Source organism: Malaclemys terrapin, chromosome 1, assembly GCF_027887155.1.
Source record: "Malaclemys terrapin pileata isolate rMalTer1 chromosome 1, rMalTer1.hap1, whole genome shotgun sequence".
Classification (NCBI taxonomy): domain Eukaryota; kingdom Metazoa; phylum Chordata; order Testudines; family Emydidae; genus Malaclemys; species Malaclemys terrapin.
Genome location: NC_071505.1, coordinates 84,993,974 through 85,015,507, shown reverse-complemented (window position 1 = coordinate 85,015,507; position 21,534 = coordinate 84,993,974). Strand labels below are relative to the sequence as shown.

Here is a 21,534-nt window from a genome sequence, read left to right as displayed (position 1 = left end):
TCATACCATCTCTGCAGATTCAGAACTGTCTTGTGGCTCTTGAGTTACATGACAAATTCTTCCATAAAACTATCTTCCTGGCCCACAGGAAGTATCTGAGATTCAAAGTGGGACCAAATCACTAGCAGTACAAGATACTGCCATTTGGACTGTCTATGGTGCTGACAGTCTTCACAAAATGCCAAGTGGTGGTAGCAGAATTCCTGAGGAGACAGAACATCCACGTCCACCCTTACATGGATGACTGTAAAGCAAGTCCCAGCAGGAAGTGGCAGTGAGCCTAGAATATGCTACCTCTCCGTTCACCCAGCTAGGTCTCTGGCTGAAATATGAAAAATCATGTCTTACCTCATTACAGATAGAGCTGATAGGCACTATGATCGACTTCAGAGAGAGAGAGAGTACCTGCCAAAGACAGGTTTCTGTCACTGCAATCACTGCTCGTTAAGATAAAAATCAAACCCCACTACATGGTACAAACTTGCCTTGAAGTGTTAGGCCATATGTCAGAGTGTACATGTTTGACACTGCTTGCTGGACTTCACCTGCAGTCCCTACAATTCTGACTTAGGTCCATTTACTCTCCATTGAGACACTGCAGTGACCTGAAGGTCTCATTGCTACCTCATGTCCTCACAGAGGTGATAGGGATGATGGAACCCAAAAATCTGTGGGAGGTGGTACTGTTCTCATCCGCCTTCCCAACAAAGATTGTGATTACAGAAACATCTGGGGCAGGGTAATGTCACCTGGATTACCCACAAATGAATGTGACCTAGTCCCCAGGAGACATAGGATTCACATAAACATCCTGGAACTCAGAGCTGTCAGACTAACCAGTATAATGTTCCTACCTGTCCTCCAAAATTCATAGTGCAGCTCCTACTGGGCAACATCTCCATGATACTCTACATAAACAAGCAAGCCGATGCCCACTCATCACCCCTCTTCCTGGAAGCTATCAAACCCTGGACATGGTGTCACCAACATGGGAGAACCCTGTTGGCTCTTCACCTCTCAGAAGTCAGCAATGACCTGGCAGACATCCTGAGCAAATAATTGTGACCAATAATGAGTGATCCCTGCAGAGGTCCATCAAAGCCAATATTCTATTGGGGGAGAAGGGTCCCATGATAAACCTGGTCACTATCAAAGACAATTCCAAGTGCCATAATTTTTGTTCCAGAGGGGCATGAACCTGGAGTCATTGCCAGACACCTTTCTTCTGCAATGGAATCCAAGCCTCCATTTGCCTTTCCCCCAACTTCCCTGATACCCAGGTGACTTCAAAAATCAAAAGAAACAAACCCACAGTAATTCTCCTCATTCTCTCTACTGGCCAATGGCTGACTGACTTAAAGATGGCCATTCACCCTTTGATTTAGTTCTGAAACTGCCTGATTCTCATGTCACAGCACCACAGTCAGATAGTCCATCCAGACTCAAAGTCCCTTTACCTGATAGCCTGGATGTTGGCTGGTTACGTACCGTGGACATGGAGTGCTAAAGGCAAGTCCCAGAGATCCTGATATAGACAAGGAAAACATTCACCAGAGGGACTAATTTGTCAAAATGGAAGAGGTTCTTGATATGCAGAGCCAGCGTGGCTTGGACCCTCTGCATGCTTCAATACCAAAGTGCCTGGACTGTTTGCAGCATCTGAAACAGTCTGGCCTTTCATTCAGCTCCACTAAGGTTCAACTAGTAGCAATATCAGTTTGCCATCCACCTGTGCAGTCATGTTCCATCTTTCACCCAGAGCTATCAGAATTCATCAAGGGCCTGTTACGTACTTACCCACTGGTCAAAAGAACCTGCCCCTACCTAGTACCTCAGCATCATCTTCTCAAGGCTTTCCGGATGCTCCTTACTTCATCTCACTCTGAAGACAGTCCTTATGGCTCACCCTCTTATTAGGACATTTCATAGGACAAGGTGGTGCTGAAACTTCATCAAAGGCTCATCCCCAAGGTGTTGTCAGAATTCCATCTGAATCAACCAATCAATCTGTGTGCCTTCTTCCTGCTGCAAGGCGGCAATGTAGAGTAACCCACTGACATTCATCAAACGCTGTGCCCTGGACTAGACAGCCAAAGCAGATGCCAAGTTCAGGAGAGCGGTACTACAATCTCTGTTTGACTAATGCAGCTGATACTACTCTACCTACTTTCCAGACAGAGTACTGCTTGCCAGTCACCTATCATGGGATTTACACTGCTATCCTCAAAGAAGAAAGAAAGGTTATTTACTAAAGAATGGTTCTTTGAGATGTTGTTGTCAGTCTGGATCCTATAATCCACTCTTCATCCCCACTTTCAGAATCCTCAGTGAACACAGGTTTCAAATTGCAAGAGAACTGAGAGAGGGTCATGGCCACTCCACCCTTTATGCCTTCCTGTTGGAACATGAGGATGCACAGGGCCTATTCATAGGCCTGACAAATGCTGGTATTCAAAAGAATCCAATCTGGCGCACATGAGGCACATGGGCACCTACAGTGGACTCCACACTGGCAACATCATCTCAAAGAACCACAGTTACTGTAGAGTAAATAACATTCATTCTTTTTGTTATTGTTGCTTTTCTTTAGAAATACTCTATCCCCTGTTACCTCGCAACCTTCATAGAATCATAGAATATCAGGGTTGGAAGGGACCTCAGGAGGTCATATAGTCCAACCCCCTGCTCAAAGCAGGACCAATCCCCAACCTTGACATGGAGATCAGCTAGTTTATGCTGGTGTTACATAGAACTGACTCTTCAGGGAGGATTTAAATGCAGATAGTGACCTTGCAGACCAGATCTGAGTGGGGGTGTTCTATCCATAGGGGGCGGTACGGAAAAAGGCCAAAGGACTAATGAAGTGGACTAATGACATGTAAAAGCTTGCATCACTGGCAGATTAAAGGGGATGGAGAGGAAAGGAGTGACATTGAAACAGACAGGATGGAAAAAATAGGGAGGGCAGAACTATGCAGGGCTTCGAAGGCAAGGAGATAAAGCTTGAACTTGATGTATTTGAGGAAGGGAGTCCTGTGGAGAGACTAAAAGAGATGGTGATGTGATTGGACCAATGGACAGAGAAGATTAATTTAGTGGGTGTGCTTTATATGGATTAGGAGGGAGTGGATAGTGTTGTTAGGAAGGCCAGACAGGAGGCAGTTAAATTAAGATAAGAGACAGAGTCTCAGAACAAAAGATTTAGCTGTAGGGGTAGAAAGAACAGGACGGAAGTTAGAAGCTGGGTTGCTAGATGATTAAATCTGTGTTGTCATGTTTATGAATATTTTGTCTGGAACTAAGTGCAGGCTGGGTGTATTGCTTGCTATTCTGATGGATGGATATACAGAAGCTTTCATGAATTCACTGTCATGCGTTCTGTGAACTGTCACTGAATTTTATGAAGAAGCTCATATTTGACATCTTTTTCACACACACATTCCATTGGCATCAGTACTCTTTTTTTCCATGCTCAAGCGAAACGTGGCTGGAATTAATACCTTCATGCAGATTTTGCTATATTCTCTGAAATTTTCATTTAAGCTTTCCTTTTTTAAAAAGGACGTTTTTAGCCCTTCTGGTTACAAGAATCTTTATTCAGTATAGATTGTCTTGTTCAGTCTGCCACCATTAATAAGAGAGATGCAACCATACGTGCGCGCGCACACACACACAAAATATATGTAGGGGATAACTATGAAACTTGATTAGCAGAGACAGTTACCCTCATTGTTCATGGAAACAGACATAATTGCAGAATCTGGTTGGCTCTTTGGTTTTGAATTTCATGTCACAAATGTATAATTCTGATTGAGTCCTGAGGGAGCAGGAGCCGATTAGAAGATCTGATCATTGGCCCTCTCTTTCAAGCTCATGATTATTTTGCTATCTACTGTTAACTCTACTTTTTTCTGAAACACATTATTTCCAGATACAGCAGCTATTCCTTAGTTTAGATCTGTGCTTATGATCTTATGTATATGACACTCCATAAATACTGGATTTCGTCTTACTTAGTTGCTCTAATAATCTGTCTAGGTTACTTTGCAGTTTGATCTCTTTCACCGTTTACTCTTTCTGACTTTGGTGTTATCTCCATATTTGATTGCAGCTGAATTTGTTTTCCCTGTCCAAAAAATAAATCACTGATCCCACTTCATATTTTTCCCCATTTGTAGAGCTCACAATGAATGAGTACTCTCTGAACCCTATTTACCAACCAACTACTAATCCATACTAAAATAATTTTATATGGTAGAGTTTTGGCCCTACTTGTATTTCACCTTACTAAAGTGCAAAGCTATCCATTGCATTCCTTTATTCTAGCAAATCAATATCTGTGCTGTAGGCTGTGTTGGCAGCTGTTTCACAAGCCCAAAGCATAGTCAAGAGAAAGAGACAAATATTTAAATTAAGTTTTGTTTTACTTTAATTCACATATATTTTACCAGCGGGAGAAAAAGAAGAAGAAAAAAAATTGAACAGGCTACACTTGCCACTGCAGAACAAACTGTTCTAACAGCTGTCTCATTTTTATTTCAGAAATCTACAGAGCAAATGAAGAAAGTCCCTACTATTGTTCTATCAGTTTCTTACAAGGGAGTCAAATTTATTGATGCAACAAATAAGGTATGTGTAATATTTGGACATCAGATTTTATTCCTCATTGTGCTAGATAGCTTATCTAGTAAAAGCCACATGGGGATCAGGGCTTGGATTCCCCCCCCCCCTTTTTTTTTTTCTCTCCTACCCTGAACAGACAGAGTACCTCTCTCACTCTCCAGAAACCCACTCCTGTGGACAAATAGAGCAGCACTGATGGCAGTTCTGGAGGGAATTGTGTCCAGTCTTCCCCCTTCAAAGGGAAGCTCATCACAAGAAGGGTTTGGGAGAATGCCCCTCCTCACCTGGACAAAATCCCCCAACCTATTTTCCCGTTACAGTACATTATGCAGAAAAGTATGTGCTCCTTGCTTTTCAAAACACAAAATATCCCGAATGGGGGCTTTTCCCACCCCCCTGTACATGTACTAAAATTGTGGGGTTTTATACAAGACCCAACGTAACAAAGGTCAAGAGGTATGAGACTGGTATAATCGTCTTCCAGCTTCCAACCATTTTAAGGGAGTGTCATAAGTTGTGCCTGCCCTTTAGTTCTCCGCTCTGGCCAAGCGTGGCTCTGCTGAGGCGCGCCTCAGTTTCGCTTTAACTCAGGCTCCCTTAAAAAGTCCACACAGGCCAGATATACAGAATTTGCCCCCTTTGGAGGTATAATTTAGTACTTCCAGCCTGGTTTATAATGGTTTCAGTGCCTACACAGCAAGAGTACGGTTCTGCTGTGGCAGTGTCCCAAGGGAACTCTAGGTCATTGCAAGCAACCCCTTATGGAGTGAGAGGACTTTGTACAAAAACTAGATAAAGTGAAACTCAGCTGTTTGTTTTGGACCATGGAAATTCATGGGCTTTCTTTCTTTTCTTTTCTTCCTTCCTTCCTTCCTTCCTTCAAAGGAAAAATCTCAATATAGATAAATGCCAAAAACCACGAGATTTCAAGTTAAAATAGGCAAAAGACTCTCATGAGTTTCAACTAGTTTCAAAACACAAAGCTCTAAACCAGTGCAGGTTTACTCAGTCCAGGGTCACTTGAGAGCTTTACAAAGGTTAGCACAAGGATCGGCAACCTTTCAGAAGTGGTGTACCGAGTCTTCATTTATTCACTCTAATTTAAGGTTTCACGTGCCAGTAATACATTTTAATGTTTTTAGAAGGTCTCTTTCTACAGATCTATAATATATAACTAAACTATTGCTGTATGTAAAGTAAATAAGGTTTTTAAAATGTTTAAGAGGCTTCATTTAAAATTCAATTAAAATGCAGAGCCCCCTGGACCGGTGGTACTCACACTCACGGGCAGTGTGAGTGCCACTGAAAATCAGCTCGCGTGCCACCTTCGGCACGCGTGCCATAGGTTGCCTACCCCTGGGTTAGCAAAACTTTCAGTGAGCTGAACCTGTTTTCAAGCGTAAAGCACACTTGAAACCAGATGAGTATTATGTAGCTACTGATTTGGGGGTAAATATTTCACATAGTTCTAATATCTTTTGAGCATTAATCCCTTTTCATCTTTAATGCAACATTGGTAACACACCATGATGATATGGTAATGTATTACAGCTTTATTTGTAGGAAGCTAAAACCTTGCTTTTTAGTATCATTTTAATTCTGATAAAAATCTTTGTCTAGGCCAACAGTTCTCAAACTGTGAACAAAAGAAATATAAAGAAAACCATATTATTGTGTTTTGCCTAAAGCAACATAAAATCAAATGAACATTAAATATAATTAAGTATAAAGATTTTCACAAATGGGTGTCCATTAAGGCATAATAATTGTTTATTGTCATTTGGTCTGAGTAATACATTATACAGAAATAGAAAGCAAATAATATGCTGCAACAGTTTAAGATTAAGAGGATTATTTTGTGTCTTCAGTTACAATTTCCTTATTTTGGATTTTTGCATAATTTGAAATATAAAAAAGTGTTGGAATGCTGCCCTTTTATCCAGAGTTTACTCACTCATTATTTCCTCAATTAGATATTAATAGGCCTTTCAGAAAACTTGCCAAGTATTCAAGTATATCTTGGCAGGTTAGAAGAAGACAGGGGAGAGTGATTCAAATGACCGAGTTACATATAGTCTCCCCTCCAAAAAAAGAGACATGCTCAAAGAATGCTTTTAATTTGCATAGATGTTACTGACACAACATTTAGCCATAGATCTCACTGACTGTGACATTAGACATCATATATGTTATGATAATACTGTATGCTTAGTGCCAAAAAAACAGTGTGTAGCAGCACTATAGTATTTTGATGGAGTAGCGATGTCATCCTGCAGACAGGAATAGTCTGTGTTTGTGGAAATGCAGTAGCCACATTGAATAAGGCTATGATTTAGGAAAGCACTTACCCATATGGTGAAAACTATCCTTATTCGTTGACTCACTTTGAGCATGTGCCTTTGCTGAAATCGAGGCTTAAATCTATGACCATAATTCAGCCTCCTCTTTGGCTTCCTGGGTCCTCTGGCCTAAACAAGGTAAAGATACAACAGTATTTTTACACAGGTAAACGTTCATTATTTTCTCGAAAGCTTTATACAAAGTCGTCTTTTCATACATCAGGCAGATATGTCTTGTCTTTGCCTCAGTACCATTCTGTAGTTTAATTTGGCCATTACATACGTGTCCTTCTCTACATGAACAGTTTAATTTCTCCATATCCCTCTTGCAGGATGGTCTTGACAGTAAACTGAGATATATTGCCACATCTTTCCAAAGTAATCCTTTTCCTGAAACCCCTTTAACAGCTCCATGCTTGTACATTGATGAGTATTGTTCATTCTATTTGAGGTGGAAGAGTCAGATTGAATTTCTTCAAACTGTGCATGCAAAGATCCAGAGAATGCACCTGCACTGTCCTACCTTGTCCCATCTACCTGTGGGCTGCAGTGGTACTGATTGTTAGAACAGAAACAGCAGTATCAATGGGCATAGACGTAGAAAATTAATAGTCTATTATAGTTATTCTCTCAGCTGTGTCCCATGAAAGATGCCTCTTTGTCACAGGATACCGTGGAAATTGTACAGTGCTCTCATTTGAAAAGCGACCCAGAACTGGAGGAAAGCTCCAGGATTTTGCAGTTTCCTGTAGGATTCACTATTGATGCTAGATAATACTTTGGATACTGTTGGAGGGGCCAGAATTCAATGGTCTGTGTAAGAAGCTGAACATGTGGTGTTTTAATCATATTTTAATTAAAAGACAAAGTACCTTTGAAATATTTTACTACAGAGGATGACTATAGCCTTAAAATGCTAAAAACAGATAAAGTTATTATATAAGGGGCATCTATCCTTAATTCCTGTGTTGACTGAAAAATAGTGATACTTTAGTTCTTTTTTTAACAGAATATTATTGCTGAACATGAAATCCGCAACATTTCCTGTGCTGCACAAGACCCAGAAGACCTCTCGACGTTTGCATACATCACTAAAGACTTGAAGACTAATCACCACTACTGCCATGTATTTACTGCATTTGACGTGGTCAGTTTACGGAAGCTGTTTCATTTGACAATTTCCTTTATAAATCATTTTCATTAAAAATTATCAGTATAAAATTAGTAATAGTAAATGTTACATATATTGAAAAGGTTTAGAAAGAGCCAGCTAGGTGATGAAATGACACTGCTGCAGGATTACAAAGTATTTCTCTGAGATGTTAGCTCATTTCCCCTCACTTCTCTATGGAATAATTTTTCCTCTGGAACAAGTTTGTTCTTGTTTCTCAGCTGTTGATTCTAATGATCAGGTTTAGCACACAGCTTTCTCCAAAGCTATGTAATACATACAATTCCTTTAACTGGCTGCAATGGTAGTGGCTCATAAAAGTTCTTTTCAAAAAGTTTGGTCACCCCTTCTGAAATCTCAGGGCACTACAAAGAAGTAAAAATCTTAAATACTCTCAAACTCTGATCTATTTCCATGAAAACAACAACATATTGCACAATTGGACTGATGTACTTTACACTTTTTGGGCTTATCCAACAAGCAGTCGAGTAATTGGCTCGATCCAGGAAAGCACATAAATTTAACTTGAAGCATGTGAGTAGTCCCATTGAAGCCAATGGCACTGTGAATCCTGGAAATGAATGCATAGCTGAGCAAATGGTGTTGACAGGAGGGCTTTGGCTTCCTTGACCATGGGATGCTGTTCCAGGAAGGAGAACTGCTGGAGGGAGATGATCTAATATGTGCATCTTCACACACTGCATCTTCACACACTGATTCACCAACCTAGTGAGGAAGGCTTTAAACTAGGTTCAAAGTGGGGAAGTAGCAAAAGCTCACATGTAAGTATTAAAAAAGATGACCTTAACAGAGGGCTAAATGTTGGGTGGGAAAAGGAAAATTACAATAGGTACATAGGAGCATCAAGAGAATCAACAGCTGATAACAGTGGGAGAATCTGCTCAACTTCTTAGGTGTCTGTACACAAATACAAGGAAACTGGGGAATAAACAGGAAGAACTGGAAGTATTAGTCCATAAGATAAATTATGACTCAATGGCATCACAGACGTTTGGTGGGATAAATCTTATGACTGGAATATTTATATAGGGGATATAGTTTGTTAAGCAAGGACAAGTGGCAAAAAAGGAAGGAAGTGTTGCATTATACATTAAGAATATACACACTTGTTCTGAGATTCATAAGGAGGTGAGAGGCAGAGCAGCTGAAAGTCTCTGGATTGAAGATAAAAGAGGAAAAACAGGACTGACATCATGGTATGGGTCTTCAGACAACCAAATCACGGGGAGGAGGTGGATGGCACATTTCTAGAACAAATAACAGAAATACCTAAAACACAAGACCTGGTAGTAATGGGGGACTTTGACTACACAGAATCTGTTGGAAAAGTAATGTAGCAAAACACAAAATGTCCACTAAGTTCTTGGACTGTAGTGGGGACAACCTTTTGTTTCAGAAGGTGAAGGAAGTAACCAGGGAGACAGCCATTTTAGATTTCATGCTAACTGACAGGGAGGAATTAGTTGCTAATCTGAAGGTGGAAGGCAATTTGGGTGAAAGTAATCATGAAATGCTAGATTTCATGATTCTAAGGAAATGAAGGAGTGACAGCAGCAGAATAAGGACAACGAACTTCAAAAAAGCAGACTCAGAGAACTGGTAGGTAAGGTCACATAGGAAGGAAATCTAAGGGAAAAAAGGATTCAGGAGATCTGGCCATTTCTTAAGGAGACAATATTAATTGTGCAACAGCAAACTATCCCAAGGTGAAGGAAAGATAAGAAGGCTAGTTAAGAGGCTGATATGGCTCCATCAGGAGTTCTTTAATGACCTGAAAATCAAAACAGAATCCTATAAAAAGTGTAAACAAGGACAAATTGCTAAGAATGAGTACAAAAGAATAGCATAAACATATAGGGACAGAATCAGAAAGGCTAAGGCACAAAGTGAGTTACACCTAGAAAGGGACATAAAAGCCAAGAAGAGAAGATACTATAATTAGTAGCAAAAGAAAGATGAAGGAAAGTGTAGGTTCTCTATTTAGCAGGGAAGGAGAACTAATAATGTTCAACATCAAGACGACTAAGGTATTTAGTGCCTATTTTGCTTAAGTCTTTACTAAAAAGGTTAAGGGTGACCAGATACTTAACACAATTAATACTAACAATAAGGGGGGAAGTAACACAAGTCAAAATAGAGATAGAACAGATTAAAGAATGTTTAGATAAATTAGCTGTTTTGATGGCAACAGGACCTGATGAAAATCACCCCAGCATAATTAAGGACTTAGCTGAAGCAATCTCGGAATCATTAGCAATTATCTTCAAGAATTCATGGAGGATGGGTGAAGAAGTGCAAACATAGTATCTGTCTTTAAAAGGGGGAACAAAGAGAACCTAGGGAATTATAGACCAGTCAGCCAGGCTTCAATACCTGGAAAGGTACTGGAACAAATTATTAAACAATCAATTTGTAAGCACCTAGAGGCTAATAGGGTTATAAGTAGTAGCCAACATGGATGTGTCAAGAATAAATCCTGTCAAACTAGCCCAATTTCCTCCTTTGACAGGAATACTGGCCTAGAGGATGGGGGGGAACCTGTAGCTGTGATATATCTTGATTTTTTGGTAAGCCTTTTGATACAGTCCCACATGACATTTTCATAAGCAAACCAGGAAAATGTAGTCTAGAATAGATTAAATTACTATAAAATAGGCGCAAAACTGGTTGAAAGACCATTTCCAAAGAGTAGTTATCAATGGTTTTCTGTCAAAGTGGGGGATGTATCTAGTGGCGTCCTACAGGGATCTTTCCTGGGTCCCATACTGGGTCAATATTTTCGTTAACAACTTTGATTATGGAGTGGCGAGTATGATTATAATATTTGCAGATGACAGAAGCCGAGTGGGCCTGCTAGCACTTTGGAGGACAGGATTAGAATTCAAAACAAATTGACAAATTGGAGAATTGGTCTGAAATCAACAAGATGAAATTCAGCAAAGACAAATGCAAAATACTACACTTAGGGGTGAAAAAAATCAAATGCACAACTAAAAACGGGAAATAAGTGGCTAGGTAGTACTACTGCTGAAAAGGATCTAGGAGTTGTAGTTGACCACAAATTGAATAGGAGTCAACAATGTGATGCAGTTGCTAAAAAGGCTAATATAATTCAGGGGTATATTAGTAGAAGTATTGTATGTAAGTCACCAGAGGTAACTGTCCCGCTCCACTTGGCACAGGTGGAGAACTGTGTCCTGGTTTGGGTACCACACTTGAGAAAAGATGTTGATAAATTGGAGAGTCCAGAGAGCAACAAAAATGATAAAAGGTTTAGAAAACTTGACCTCTGAGAAAGGGTTAAAAAAAAACCTGGGCATGTTTAACCTTGAAAAAAAGAAGACCCAGGGAGACCAGATAAATCTTCAAATATGTTAAGGGCTGTTATAAAGAGGGTGGTGGTCAATTGTTCTCCATGTCCACTGAAGGGATGACAAGAAGTAATGGCCTTAAGTGGCTTCAAGAATGATTTAAGTTAGATAAATATTAGGACAAACTTTCTAACTATAAGTGTACTTTAAGCCCTGGAATAGGCTGCTAAGGGAGGTTGTGGAATTCCCATCACTGGAGGTTTTTAAGAACAGGTTAGACAAAGACCTGCCAAGGATGCTGTAGATATACTTGGTCCTGCCTCAGTGCAAGAGACTGGACTAGATAACATCTTGAGGTCCCTTCCAGCCCTACATTTCTATGATTGTGTGTGTTTAAGATTTTTCCTGTACTGGGTCAGAGTGCTCAAAAATAAGGGGCTTGATCTTGCAATGTTCTAAATTTTCTTTAGATTTTTACAGTGTGTTCAATTAATTACACACTAAAAAGCTGAAGGTATAAAACTTTCTATGCTAATATATACAGTGGCATGAAAATGTTTGTATCAAATGTTTACATTTACTTTGATAAAATATATTCTATATTTAAAGAGGATAGCTGAACTACAAGGCTATACACCTCTCAAGAGATCCTGAGGACACCATGGTAACTAGCTACCACGGTGAATCTCAAGTGGTTTGTAAACTCATCAGAAAAAAATGGTTACTAATCTTTCTGTATCTGTTGTTCTTCGAGATGTGTTGCACATGTCCATTCCAATGTAGGTGTGTGCGTGCCACAAGTACAGTCACCAGAAAATTTTCTGTCAGTGGTACCCATGGGAGTGGCTCTGGCACCCTTTGGTGTCACGCACTCATAGCGCTGGTATAAAGGGCCCAGCTGATCCCGCACCTCCTCCGTTCCTTCTTTCCAGCCAACTCCAATAAATAGGGGTAGGAGGGGCGGAATGGGCATGTGCAATACATCTTGTTGCACAACAGTTACAGAAAGGTTGGTAACTGTTTTTTCTTCGAGTGATTGCACATGTCCATTCCAATGCAGGTGACTGCCAAGCAGTTGCAAAGGAGGTGGGATTGGAGTTCATGGACATGCTGATTGTAAAACAGCTCGAGCGAAACTGGCGTTGTCCCTAGCCTGTTGAGTAATGGCGTGATGACTAAAGAACATATGCACTGATGACCAAGTCACCGCTCTGCAAATGCCCTGAGTGGGACCTAAGCCAGGAATGCTGATGATGATGCCTGTGCTCTCATGGAGTGGGCAGTCAGGATAGCTGGTGGCAGAACACCTGCCTGCTCATAACACGTATGAATCAATAATATGATCCACGACGAAAGTCTCTGAGCCGAGATAGGGAGACCTTTCATCCTTTCAGCAATCGCTATGAAGAGTTGGGTAGATCTACAAAATGGTTTGCACCTCTCTAAAGAACACTTGGGCACATCTAGCATCCAGTGTGAAGACGTTCCTCCCTATTGGGAAACCACCTTTGGGAGGAAGCTGGGGTGAAGACGCAGCTGCACCTTATCCTTAAAGAAAACTGTGTATGGAGGCTCCGACGTGAGGGCGTAGATCTCCGAGATCCTTCTGGCCATAATAATGGCCACTAAGAAAGTCACCTTCCATGAAAGCTATGACAAGGGACACCCATCTCTGGAAAACATCCCTCATGATGTCCAAGTGAAGTGACTACTTGTGGTGACTGGAGTAAGACCTGTTGAGGCAATATTCCAGTTCATTATGCCCTCTTGGAAGGTGATGAGGCTCAAAGTGAATTGAGTGGGCTATGCAGAAGTCCAGTAAGAGGACAGCTTCCTGACCCAGGGAGAAAGAGTGAGACCCTCCCTGCCTTTTGAGGTAGAACATGGCTGCAGTGTTGTCCATAAGCACCAGCCCAAAATGGAATGCTTGACAGGTCAAGCAAACTGCTGAGTTCTCTGCTATTGATGTGTAGTGAGAGCTCTTCTGGAGATCACAGGCTTTGAGTCCTGAGGAGCCCTAGGTGAGCTTCCCAGCCTAGTGCTGATGTGTCTGAGACCAGGGATATTGAAGGATGGGGCTGTGCGAAGGGAACGCCCACGCAAATCACCAGTGTGTCCAGCCACCAACTGAGAGAGGCAAGAACCAGGGAAGGAATTGTGAGGACTGAGTCCAGATGGTGGCAGTTTGGCAAGTACACCAAAGCCAGACATGTCTGAAGGGGCCTGAGGTGTAACTTTGCAAGCTGCACCACATATCTGCAAGAGGCCATGTGACCCAACAGCCTCAGACAAGAATGGGCTGTTGTAATGAATGGACTGGTCCCTGAGGTGCACTATCGTCTGAGACCATCCTTCTGGGAGGAAGGCTCAGGTGTGGGTGGAGTCAAGCACCACTCCAATAAATTCTATCCTCTGTATTGGAATGAGGGTAGACTTCTATGTGTTTATGAGCATGCCAAAAGCCTGGAATGTGGAATAAATGAGGTGGAGGCTGGACACTACCTGAATTTTGGACTGGCCTCTGACTAGCCAGTCATCCAGATATGGGTAGACTTGCACATCCTGCCCCCATCTCCTCAAGAAGGCTGCTGCTACCACCATGAATTTTATGAACACCTGTCGGGCTGACAAACAGGCCAAATGGGAGTACTGCAAATTGGTAGTGCATCTTGTTCATGAGGAACCTGAGGAAACCTCTGTGGCCTTGGAAGATGGAAATGTGAAAGTAGGCGTCTTTCAAATTGAGGATGGTATACTAGTCCCCTGGATCCAGGGAGGGAATAATGGAAGCCAATGAGACCATATGGAACTTTAGCTTCTTGAGGTAGCTCCCTCCTGTAGGAGTGATTGAACCTCCTGGGTCAGAAGTTGCTTTTGAGGAGGGTCCCTGAAGAGGGATAGGGAGGGAGGGTGGGACGGGGGGTAGAACTGAACTGGTGGGTATATCTCACTTCTGCCATGCTCGGCAACCAACGGTCCATAGGAATACGCGACCATGCCTGGAGGAAGTGGGACATGTCTGCAAATGAAGAGGAAACAGGATCCAGAAACTCTGAGTGGTACGAGTACTCGAGCATCCCATCAAAATGTCTGCTTAGAACCCCCTAAATGTCTGGCAGAGGCAGGCATTGATGCCGAGGAGGAAGAGGGCAGTGGTCTGTCTAACGCCCCTGCTCCTTTTCCTCTTTGGGTCCTGCCAGGCAAGCACCGAGAGGATTGCTGAGGCCTATAGTGCTTCCTTGAAGTTGCCGGGGTATACAAACCCAAGGACTTAAGGGTTGTCCTGGAATCTTTCAGACTGTGGAGCTTTGCATCACTCTACTCTGAAAAGAGTGAAGCGCCCTCAAAGTAAGGTCCTGGAGGATTTGGTGAACCTCCTGCGTGAGGCCTGAGGACTGGAGCCATGAGCTCCTATGCATGGCCACTACAGACCCTCACTATGGACTTCCCCTCCTCCACTAGTGAGGAGAACTCCAGCCTAACCTCTTGTGGCAGCAAGTCCTTAAACTTCAACATGGAGTCCCACATGTTGAAGTCATATCTGCTCAGGAGCACCTGTTGGTTAGTGATCCTGAACCGGAGAGTCCCAGTCAAGTAGACCATGCTACCAAACAGATCCACCTTTTTTGAGTCCTTTGCATTGGGAGTCACCTCCTGCAAACTCTGCTGATCTCATTCACTGGCAGCAGACACTATCAGGGATCTGGAGGAGGTGGGGGCATGAGTATTCAGGAACTCATATCCTTGAGCCAGAACAAAGTACTTCCTCTTGGCTGTAGGAGGTAGGGCAGCAGGGGTTTGCCACAAGGCATTTGTCAGGTCCAGGATGGCTTTGTTGAGAGGCAGGGCCACTCTCATTGGGCCCACTGCGGTCAGAATGTCAACCAGACTATGGGAGGACTCCTTTACTACCTCCACTTGTATGCCCAACTTTTTGGCCACCCTATTCAGCAGCTCCTGTTGGGCCTTGTAGTTGTCCTGGGAAAGTGACATGCCCGTTCTCAATACAGCCTTGTCAGGAGAAGAGGAGGAGGAGGCCAGCACCAGCTGAGGGCACCCCCTCCACCCCTGTACAGACTGGATCTCGTGGCACCAGCTCCTGATACTCAGTACCAGAGTCCAGATTGGACTCTGCCCGAAGGGGCAGCAGAGCCCTTCCTTCAGAAGCCATTGAATAGGAGCACCTCGACTGTGGTCCCTGTACTGGGGGAAACGCCCACGAGTTCCAAGTGTACCGGTCCCTGCCAAGGAGGCCAAGAACCCAATGGCATTCCCTGGCTCGGGTTCACCACCGAGTAATGCCGACTTGAGGAGTGTTGGGGTCGACTCCTGAGTAAAAATTGCACAAATATGTAAAATCCTCAAAGAGTATATTGTGCATGTATTCTTGAAACACATTTCCCATGAATATAGATCAGTTAGAAACATCAGAAACAATTCAACTATGTCTGAGCATGCTGCTGTAGCGGCTAAGACAGGCTGTGTTGCTAAGTGGTAAGATACAAAGATTTAATTATTTTAAATAGCTGTTCAAGGCGTTTAGAAGAAATGTTAGTTTTCATTAAATATTTGTATTGATTCATTTCTTAATGCTGAGATTTGCTGTGAATAGGGAATAGAAAAAAACTTAAATTTATATTTAAAAATATTAGGCCTTGGTCAACAAGATGTGTTATTAATTAAAGAGGGTGGAATTAATGAAAAGTGAACCAGTTAGAATGGCCCTAATTGAGTCAATATGGATTATTAATTTTCCCAATCCTTTGAAAAGCTCGTAATAGCTACAGTGTACTATCTCTTGTCAATAAGGCTTAACCACAAACATGTAGAATTCCAGATGTAGTAAATATAATTCAGTTTTTCTCTGCCTTCCAAGTAGAGACTAGAGATTCAGGATAATTCCAATATCTTCCTTACCATGGGGGAGGTTAAGCACTTATAATAGCTATTTTAAGATGTACAGATAGACTTTCATGTCTCGCTGTTTTAACATAGTATTCTCCTGCTATATAATTCTCACCAGGGTGCCGCCTGTTCAAATATTCTCTCTGTGTTATATTTTTTTTTCTCAGGATGTAACATTTCTGATGCAAGCATAAGCTCCATCAAAAAAAAGCTAAATATGCACAACATAAACATACAGTAGATTGAGATCACCTTTTCTATTTAAAGTACAGTACTTGTTTGTTCCTATGGTAGCTTGAGCTTTCAAGCAGATTTTTGCCCATAGAAACAATACAGTCCTGGGCTACATACCACATTTATGGATAACTGCAGAAGTTGTTCTTATATTCAGCATATTACAATAGCTCTTTCCAGAAAATCCAACTGTCAGTAGAAAAATGTACATTTTTATTTATTTTTATTTCTAACTATATTTTGGCAACTATAAAATAAATATTATAGAGATACAATACTTAACTTTTGCTCCTCTTTTATCTTGTAAAAAAGGCTTCTTCTAATTTCACATTTTTCTGGGGAGAAGAAATCAAATTTAATGTAAGGAGAGGTAAACTACAAGATTTGCTATTTAGTGATATTTGATATTGATATTTAGTATTCAGGGCTGACTATGTGCAGCTTAGCACAATCACATACAGAGTAATGTTTCTGCATGAAAATACCCAAAACATCAGACTTTGAGAATATTGTACAAAGGTGGGACCTGATTCATCAGTACAACAAAGGCTGCTTTGCACTGTCCAGTAGCACAAAGCAGCCCTCAACCTGGTTTCACTTGCCACTGAAGCATATCCTCCTCCAGAGAGGGATCCTCCAACAATAAAAAGTCACCATGGTAGATCCTATGCCAAATTCCCGTTCAGCACAGGGCACAGGCCCTTAGCTCAGCTGGTCTGTGGCTCCTGGGGATAGAAAGCAGCCGGCACAGATCAGAATAGCCTTCAGCCTGCTCTAATTCATGCCAGACCAGACCAAAGCCTGCACAACATAAAGCCACCTTCTCCTTCTTTTGCCTCCCTCTAGACTTGCACTGAACACTCTTGGCTGGGTCAGAGAATTGGGCCCTATGTATATCCATATCACATGGAAAAGCAAGAGGAATGTTAAAGGTGACCTTCAAAAGGAAAAACTGGACTCGTTCTCTTTTATTGCTTCATTATGATGAATAAAGGCAGCCTGAAAAATTTATTTAAAAAACAAAAAGTTTCCTGACTGTCTCTACATTAGAAATTCTGGGCTCATCTGCCCTTGAAGACTCTTTTGTGACTGAGAACTAGGGAAATTATGAAATCCCAAGAGACAAGAAACTGAAAGTTAGCAGTTGAGCAGGGAAGGGTTTTTTAGTCAATTGTTTAAAACTCCACTGTATTTTTGTTGGTTTTGCTAATACTTATTTTCACTCCCATATTTGGGACACTGGATAGCCTTATTAACCTGCCCCCTTCTTTCTACTGAAATGTGTTAGCTCACAGTAAGCTTTTAGTGACACCCACATACATCCAGAAAAGCTTAACTAGTAAAATCAGGCAGCATTCCACCACACCAGTGAAGACCAGACTTGACAATCCTGAGCTTTAAGAAAAAGAAGTGAAAACAAAATCTTTATGAAACAGCAGAAACCCTTCAGGTCCTCTTTATACAAAAAAAAGGGAGGGAGGGGGCAAAATCTTTAAAAATAGTATTTTTCAATTCACCTCATACAAGTACTGAAGTGCACTCTCTTTATTGTGAAAGTGCAACTTACAAATGTAGCTTTTTTTTGTTACATAACTGCACTCAAAAACCAAACAATGTAAAACTTTAGAGCCTACAAATCCACTCAGTCCTACTTTTTATTCAGCCAATCGCTAAGACAAACAAGTTTGTTTACATTTACAGGACATAATGCTTCTTATTTACAATGTCACCTGAAAGTGAGAACAGGCGTTTGCATGTCACTTTTGTAGACAGCATTGCAAGGTATTTACGTGCTAGACATTCGTATTCCCCTTCGTGCTTCTGCCACCATTCCAGAGGACATGCTTCCATGTTGATGGGAAAAAAACATTTAAAACAAAAAATATTAATTAGATTTGTGACTGAACTCCTTGGGGGAGAATTATGTGTCTCCTGCTGTATGCATTCTACCATATATTTCGTGTTATAGCAATCTCGGATGATGACCCAGCACATATTGTTCATTTTAAGAATACTTACACTGCAGATTTGACAAAACGCAAATAAGATACCAATGTGAGATTTCTAAAGATAGCTCCAGCACTGGACCCAAGGTTTAAGAAGCTGAAGCGCCTGCCAAAATCTGAGAGGGATGAGATATGGAGCGTGCTTTCAAAAGTCTTAAAAGAGCAACACTCCATGTGGAAACTACAGAACCCGAACCACCAAAAAAGAAAATCAACCTTTCTGCTGGGGGCATCTGGCTCAGATGATGAAAATGAACATGTGTCAGTCCGCACTGCTTTAGATTGTTATCGAGCAGAATTATTGTTATCAGCATAAACGCATGTCCTCTGGAAGGGTGGTTGAAGCATGAAGGGACATACGAATCTTCAGTGCATCTTGCATGTAAATATCTTGCGATGCCGGCTACAACAGTGCCATGCAAACCCTGTTGTCACTTTCAGGTGACATTGTAAACAAGAAGCAGGCAGCATTATCTCCTGCAAATGTAAACAAACTTGTTTGTCTGAGGATTGGCTGAGTAGGACTGAGTGGACTTGTAAGCTCTAAAGTTTTACATTGTTTTATTTTTGAGTGCAATTTTTTTTACATAATTCTACATTTGTAAGTTCAACTTTCATGATAAAGAGATTGCACTACATTATTTGTATTAGATGAATTGAAAAATACTATTTCTTTTGTTTTTTACTGTGCAAATATTTGTAATAAAAATAATAATATAAGGTGAGCACTGTATATTTTGTATTCTGTGTGGTAATTGAAATCAGTATATTTGAACATGTAGAAAACACCCAAAAATATTTAAATAAATGGTATTCTATTATTGTTTAACAGTGCAATTAATCACAATTAATTTTAATCGCTTGACAGTCCTAAATAAAACAAATATTAAATAGTAATAGAACAATTAGAATACAAGTGACAGGAGACTATTGGGTCAGGTTGGCATGCTGAGGCATGTACGTGTTACAACTTGAATTTCAAAAAAACAAAACAAGACAATCCACCTCTTCTGAATTCCTTTGTCATGTTCTGGACATACCCTGGCAGGATTAACTTACTTACTTTCCTTCTCAATCATCCTTGGGTGAAGGGTTGGCCACCAGCCATTGCAGGAGTACCAAGTAGTGCATGGGTCCAACAGCTGACCCAGGGAGCCTGAAGGGGGCTGTGGAGGCTGAAGTCCTCCACAGATATTGGGGGGATTCACTGATTATTCAGTGGTGAACCTCCTGGTTATGCCACTGGGACCAAACCTGTTTCCCCCCACAAACACCCCAAGTGGAAACTCTGCAAGGGAACCTTGTGGCATTTCCACTCCCCTACTCAGGCATAGCACATGTAAGGCACTCATATTGGTCAACTTCAGTACAGTATTCCCATTCCAGTATTGAATACACACTGTAAATGAGAAATCCCCAAACCTAACCTAGTTTGTATCTAGATATTTTTCTGCAGTTGGCTTTTCCTGTTTTAAAAATCCCCAGAAGCCTTAATTCCATTGCATCCTTGCCTGGTTTCAAGGTGCTCTCTAACTTAATACATAATGTATGACTCCTTTCCCACCTACAGACATAATATTTTTAATGTAATATGGTCCATTCTCTCTACTAGGATATAGTTGAACATATTTACCAGGCACGCCTCTGTTCACATATGACTACTGCATGTCCAGCGCCTCTGTGGATTATTCAGGTTCTGAGCATGGCTGTTGTCCCACTATATAATGTGCTAAAGAGGAAAATAATTTGCAGCATCTCTTGAACTATTTTTAACTACTACTGGAGGCAGGGTCCCAGACTAGCTGGACATTTCTTCTGTCATGGCATATTCTATGTTCCCATCTACTCTGTCATCTCATAATTATCCACTGCAGACTGTGTCCTGATGACGTTGTATGCCACACTATAAAGTGCACTATCACAATAGTGCTGAACTTACTTTTCCAGGGCCATTATTCTACCAAGTCCTGTCAACTTATTCCTTATCAATATATAATCTTCACTACAGTTAATCCAATCTTGTGGGACAGTGCACTGTCATGTTACTACAGCAGTGCAGGATGTGTCTCTAAAGTCTTAATCTTGTGACATTAGCATAGGCACTCAATTGGGAGTCATAAAATGTATCATACATTTGTGGCAAATATGACCAATGGGTTTCTCAATTTGTTGCCTATGTCCAGCTGGATTCCCACTAGATTGGCATAACGATCCCTTTAGGCCTTAAAACCTGTGAATTTTTGGTGGCAAACTGTATCTGCAGCACTGACTAGTTCTGACCAGGTTTCCCTAAGTCAAGTGGTTGGCCCTAATCTTGTGAGTTCAGGTAGGTGATTTCAGTGTCAAAGATATGAAACCTTGAGCAGCTTGTCATGGTGGATGTGATCATAGCAACTGTGATGAACTGAGGAAATGTCTGTGTTATTTCTTATGAATACTATGGATGAGTTGGTGTCTCTGTTCAATTTTTGTATTGCTGCCTACTTGAATGCAAAAGACAGACTGGAGCTTGAGGTTGACCTAGGGGCAGGAACCACCACAAGTACTAAGATATAAGACAGCTTCAGGTACACACTTGCAAAGCAGCTAAGAGAACAATGACTAGGCCCTCAGCTAGGGAGAGAAGTTACCTCGCTGGCTCCATCCATTTTAGAATGTCTTTACTTCCCTAAGACTAAGCCGGGGAACAAAGTAGACCTAAAACCCCAAAGATCCTAGAAAAGGGAAGAGGAGGGTGAGTGAGCTGGGAGAACTGGCCCTGGGGGTGTCAATGAAAAAGCTGACACACTGGAAGAACTCATTCACAGGCAGGAGGCGCATGCGGCATGAAGTGTAAGCTAGTTCTCCCATCTCAGAGATGGGGAATAAGACAGACCTTCCTGAGCTATAGAGATAAAGGTTAAGATTAGGTAAGGAAATATGCA

At 41.4% G+C, this 21,534-nt stretch overlaps 1 protein-coding gene across 5 annotated transcripts in view; it reads left to right on the top strand.

Moving 5' to 3' along the window:
• The window catches only part of ANKS1B (ankyrin repeat and sterile alpha motif domain containing 1B), a 758,955-nt gene that overhangs the window by 725,992 nt on the left and 11,429 nt on the right, over window positions 1-21,534 (top strand). For all 5 annotated transcript variants that reach the window (XM_054028751.1, XM_054028742.1, XM_054028776.1 and 2 more), the window contains 2 exons: window positions 4,543-4,629; window positions 7,972-8,109. In XM_054028751.1, coding sequence (XP_053884726.1) covers window positions 4,543-4,629; window positions 7,972-8,109 — 225 coding nt within the window. The remainder of the gene's footprint in view (window positions 1-4,542; window positions 4,630-7,971; window positions 8,110-21,534) is intronic.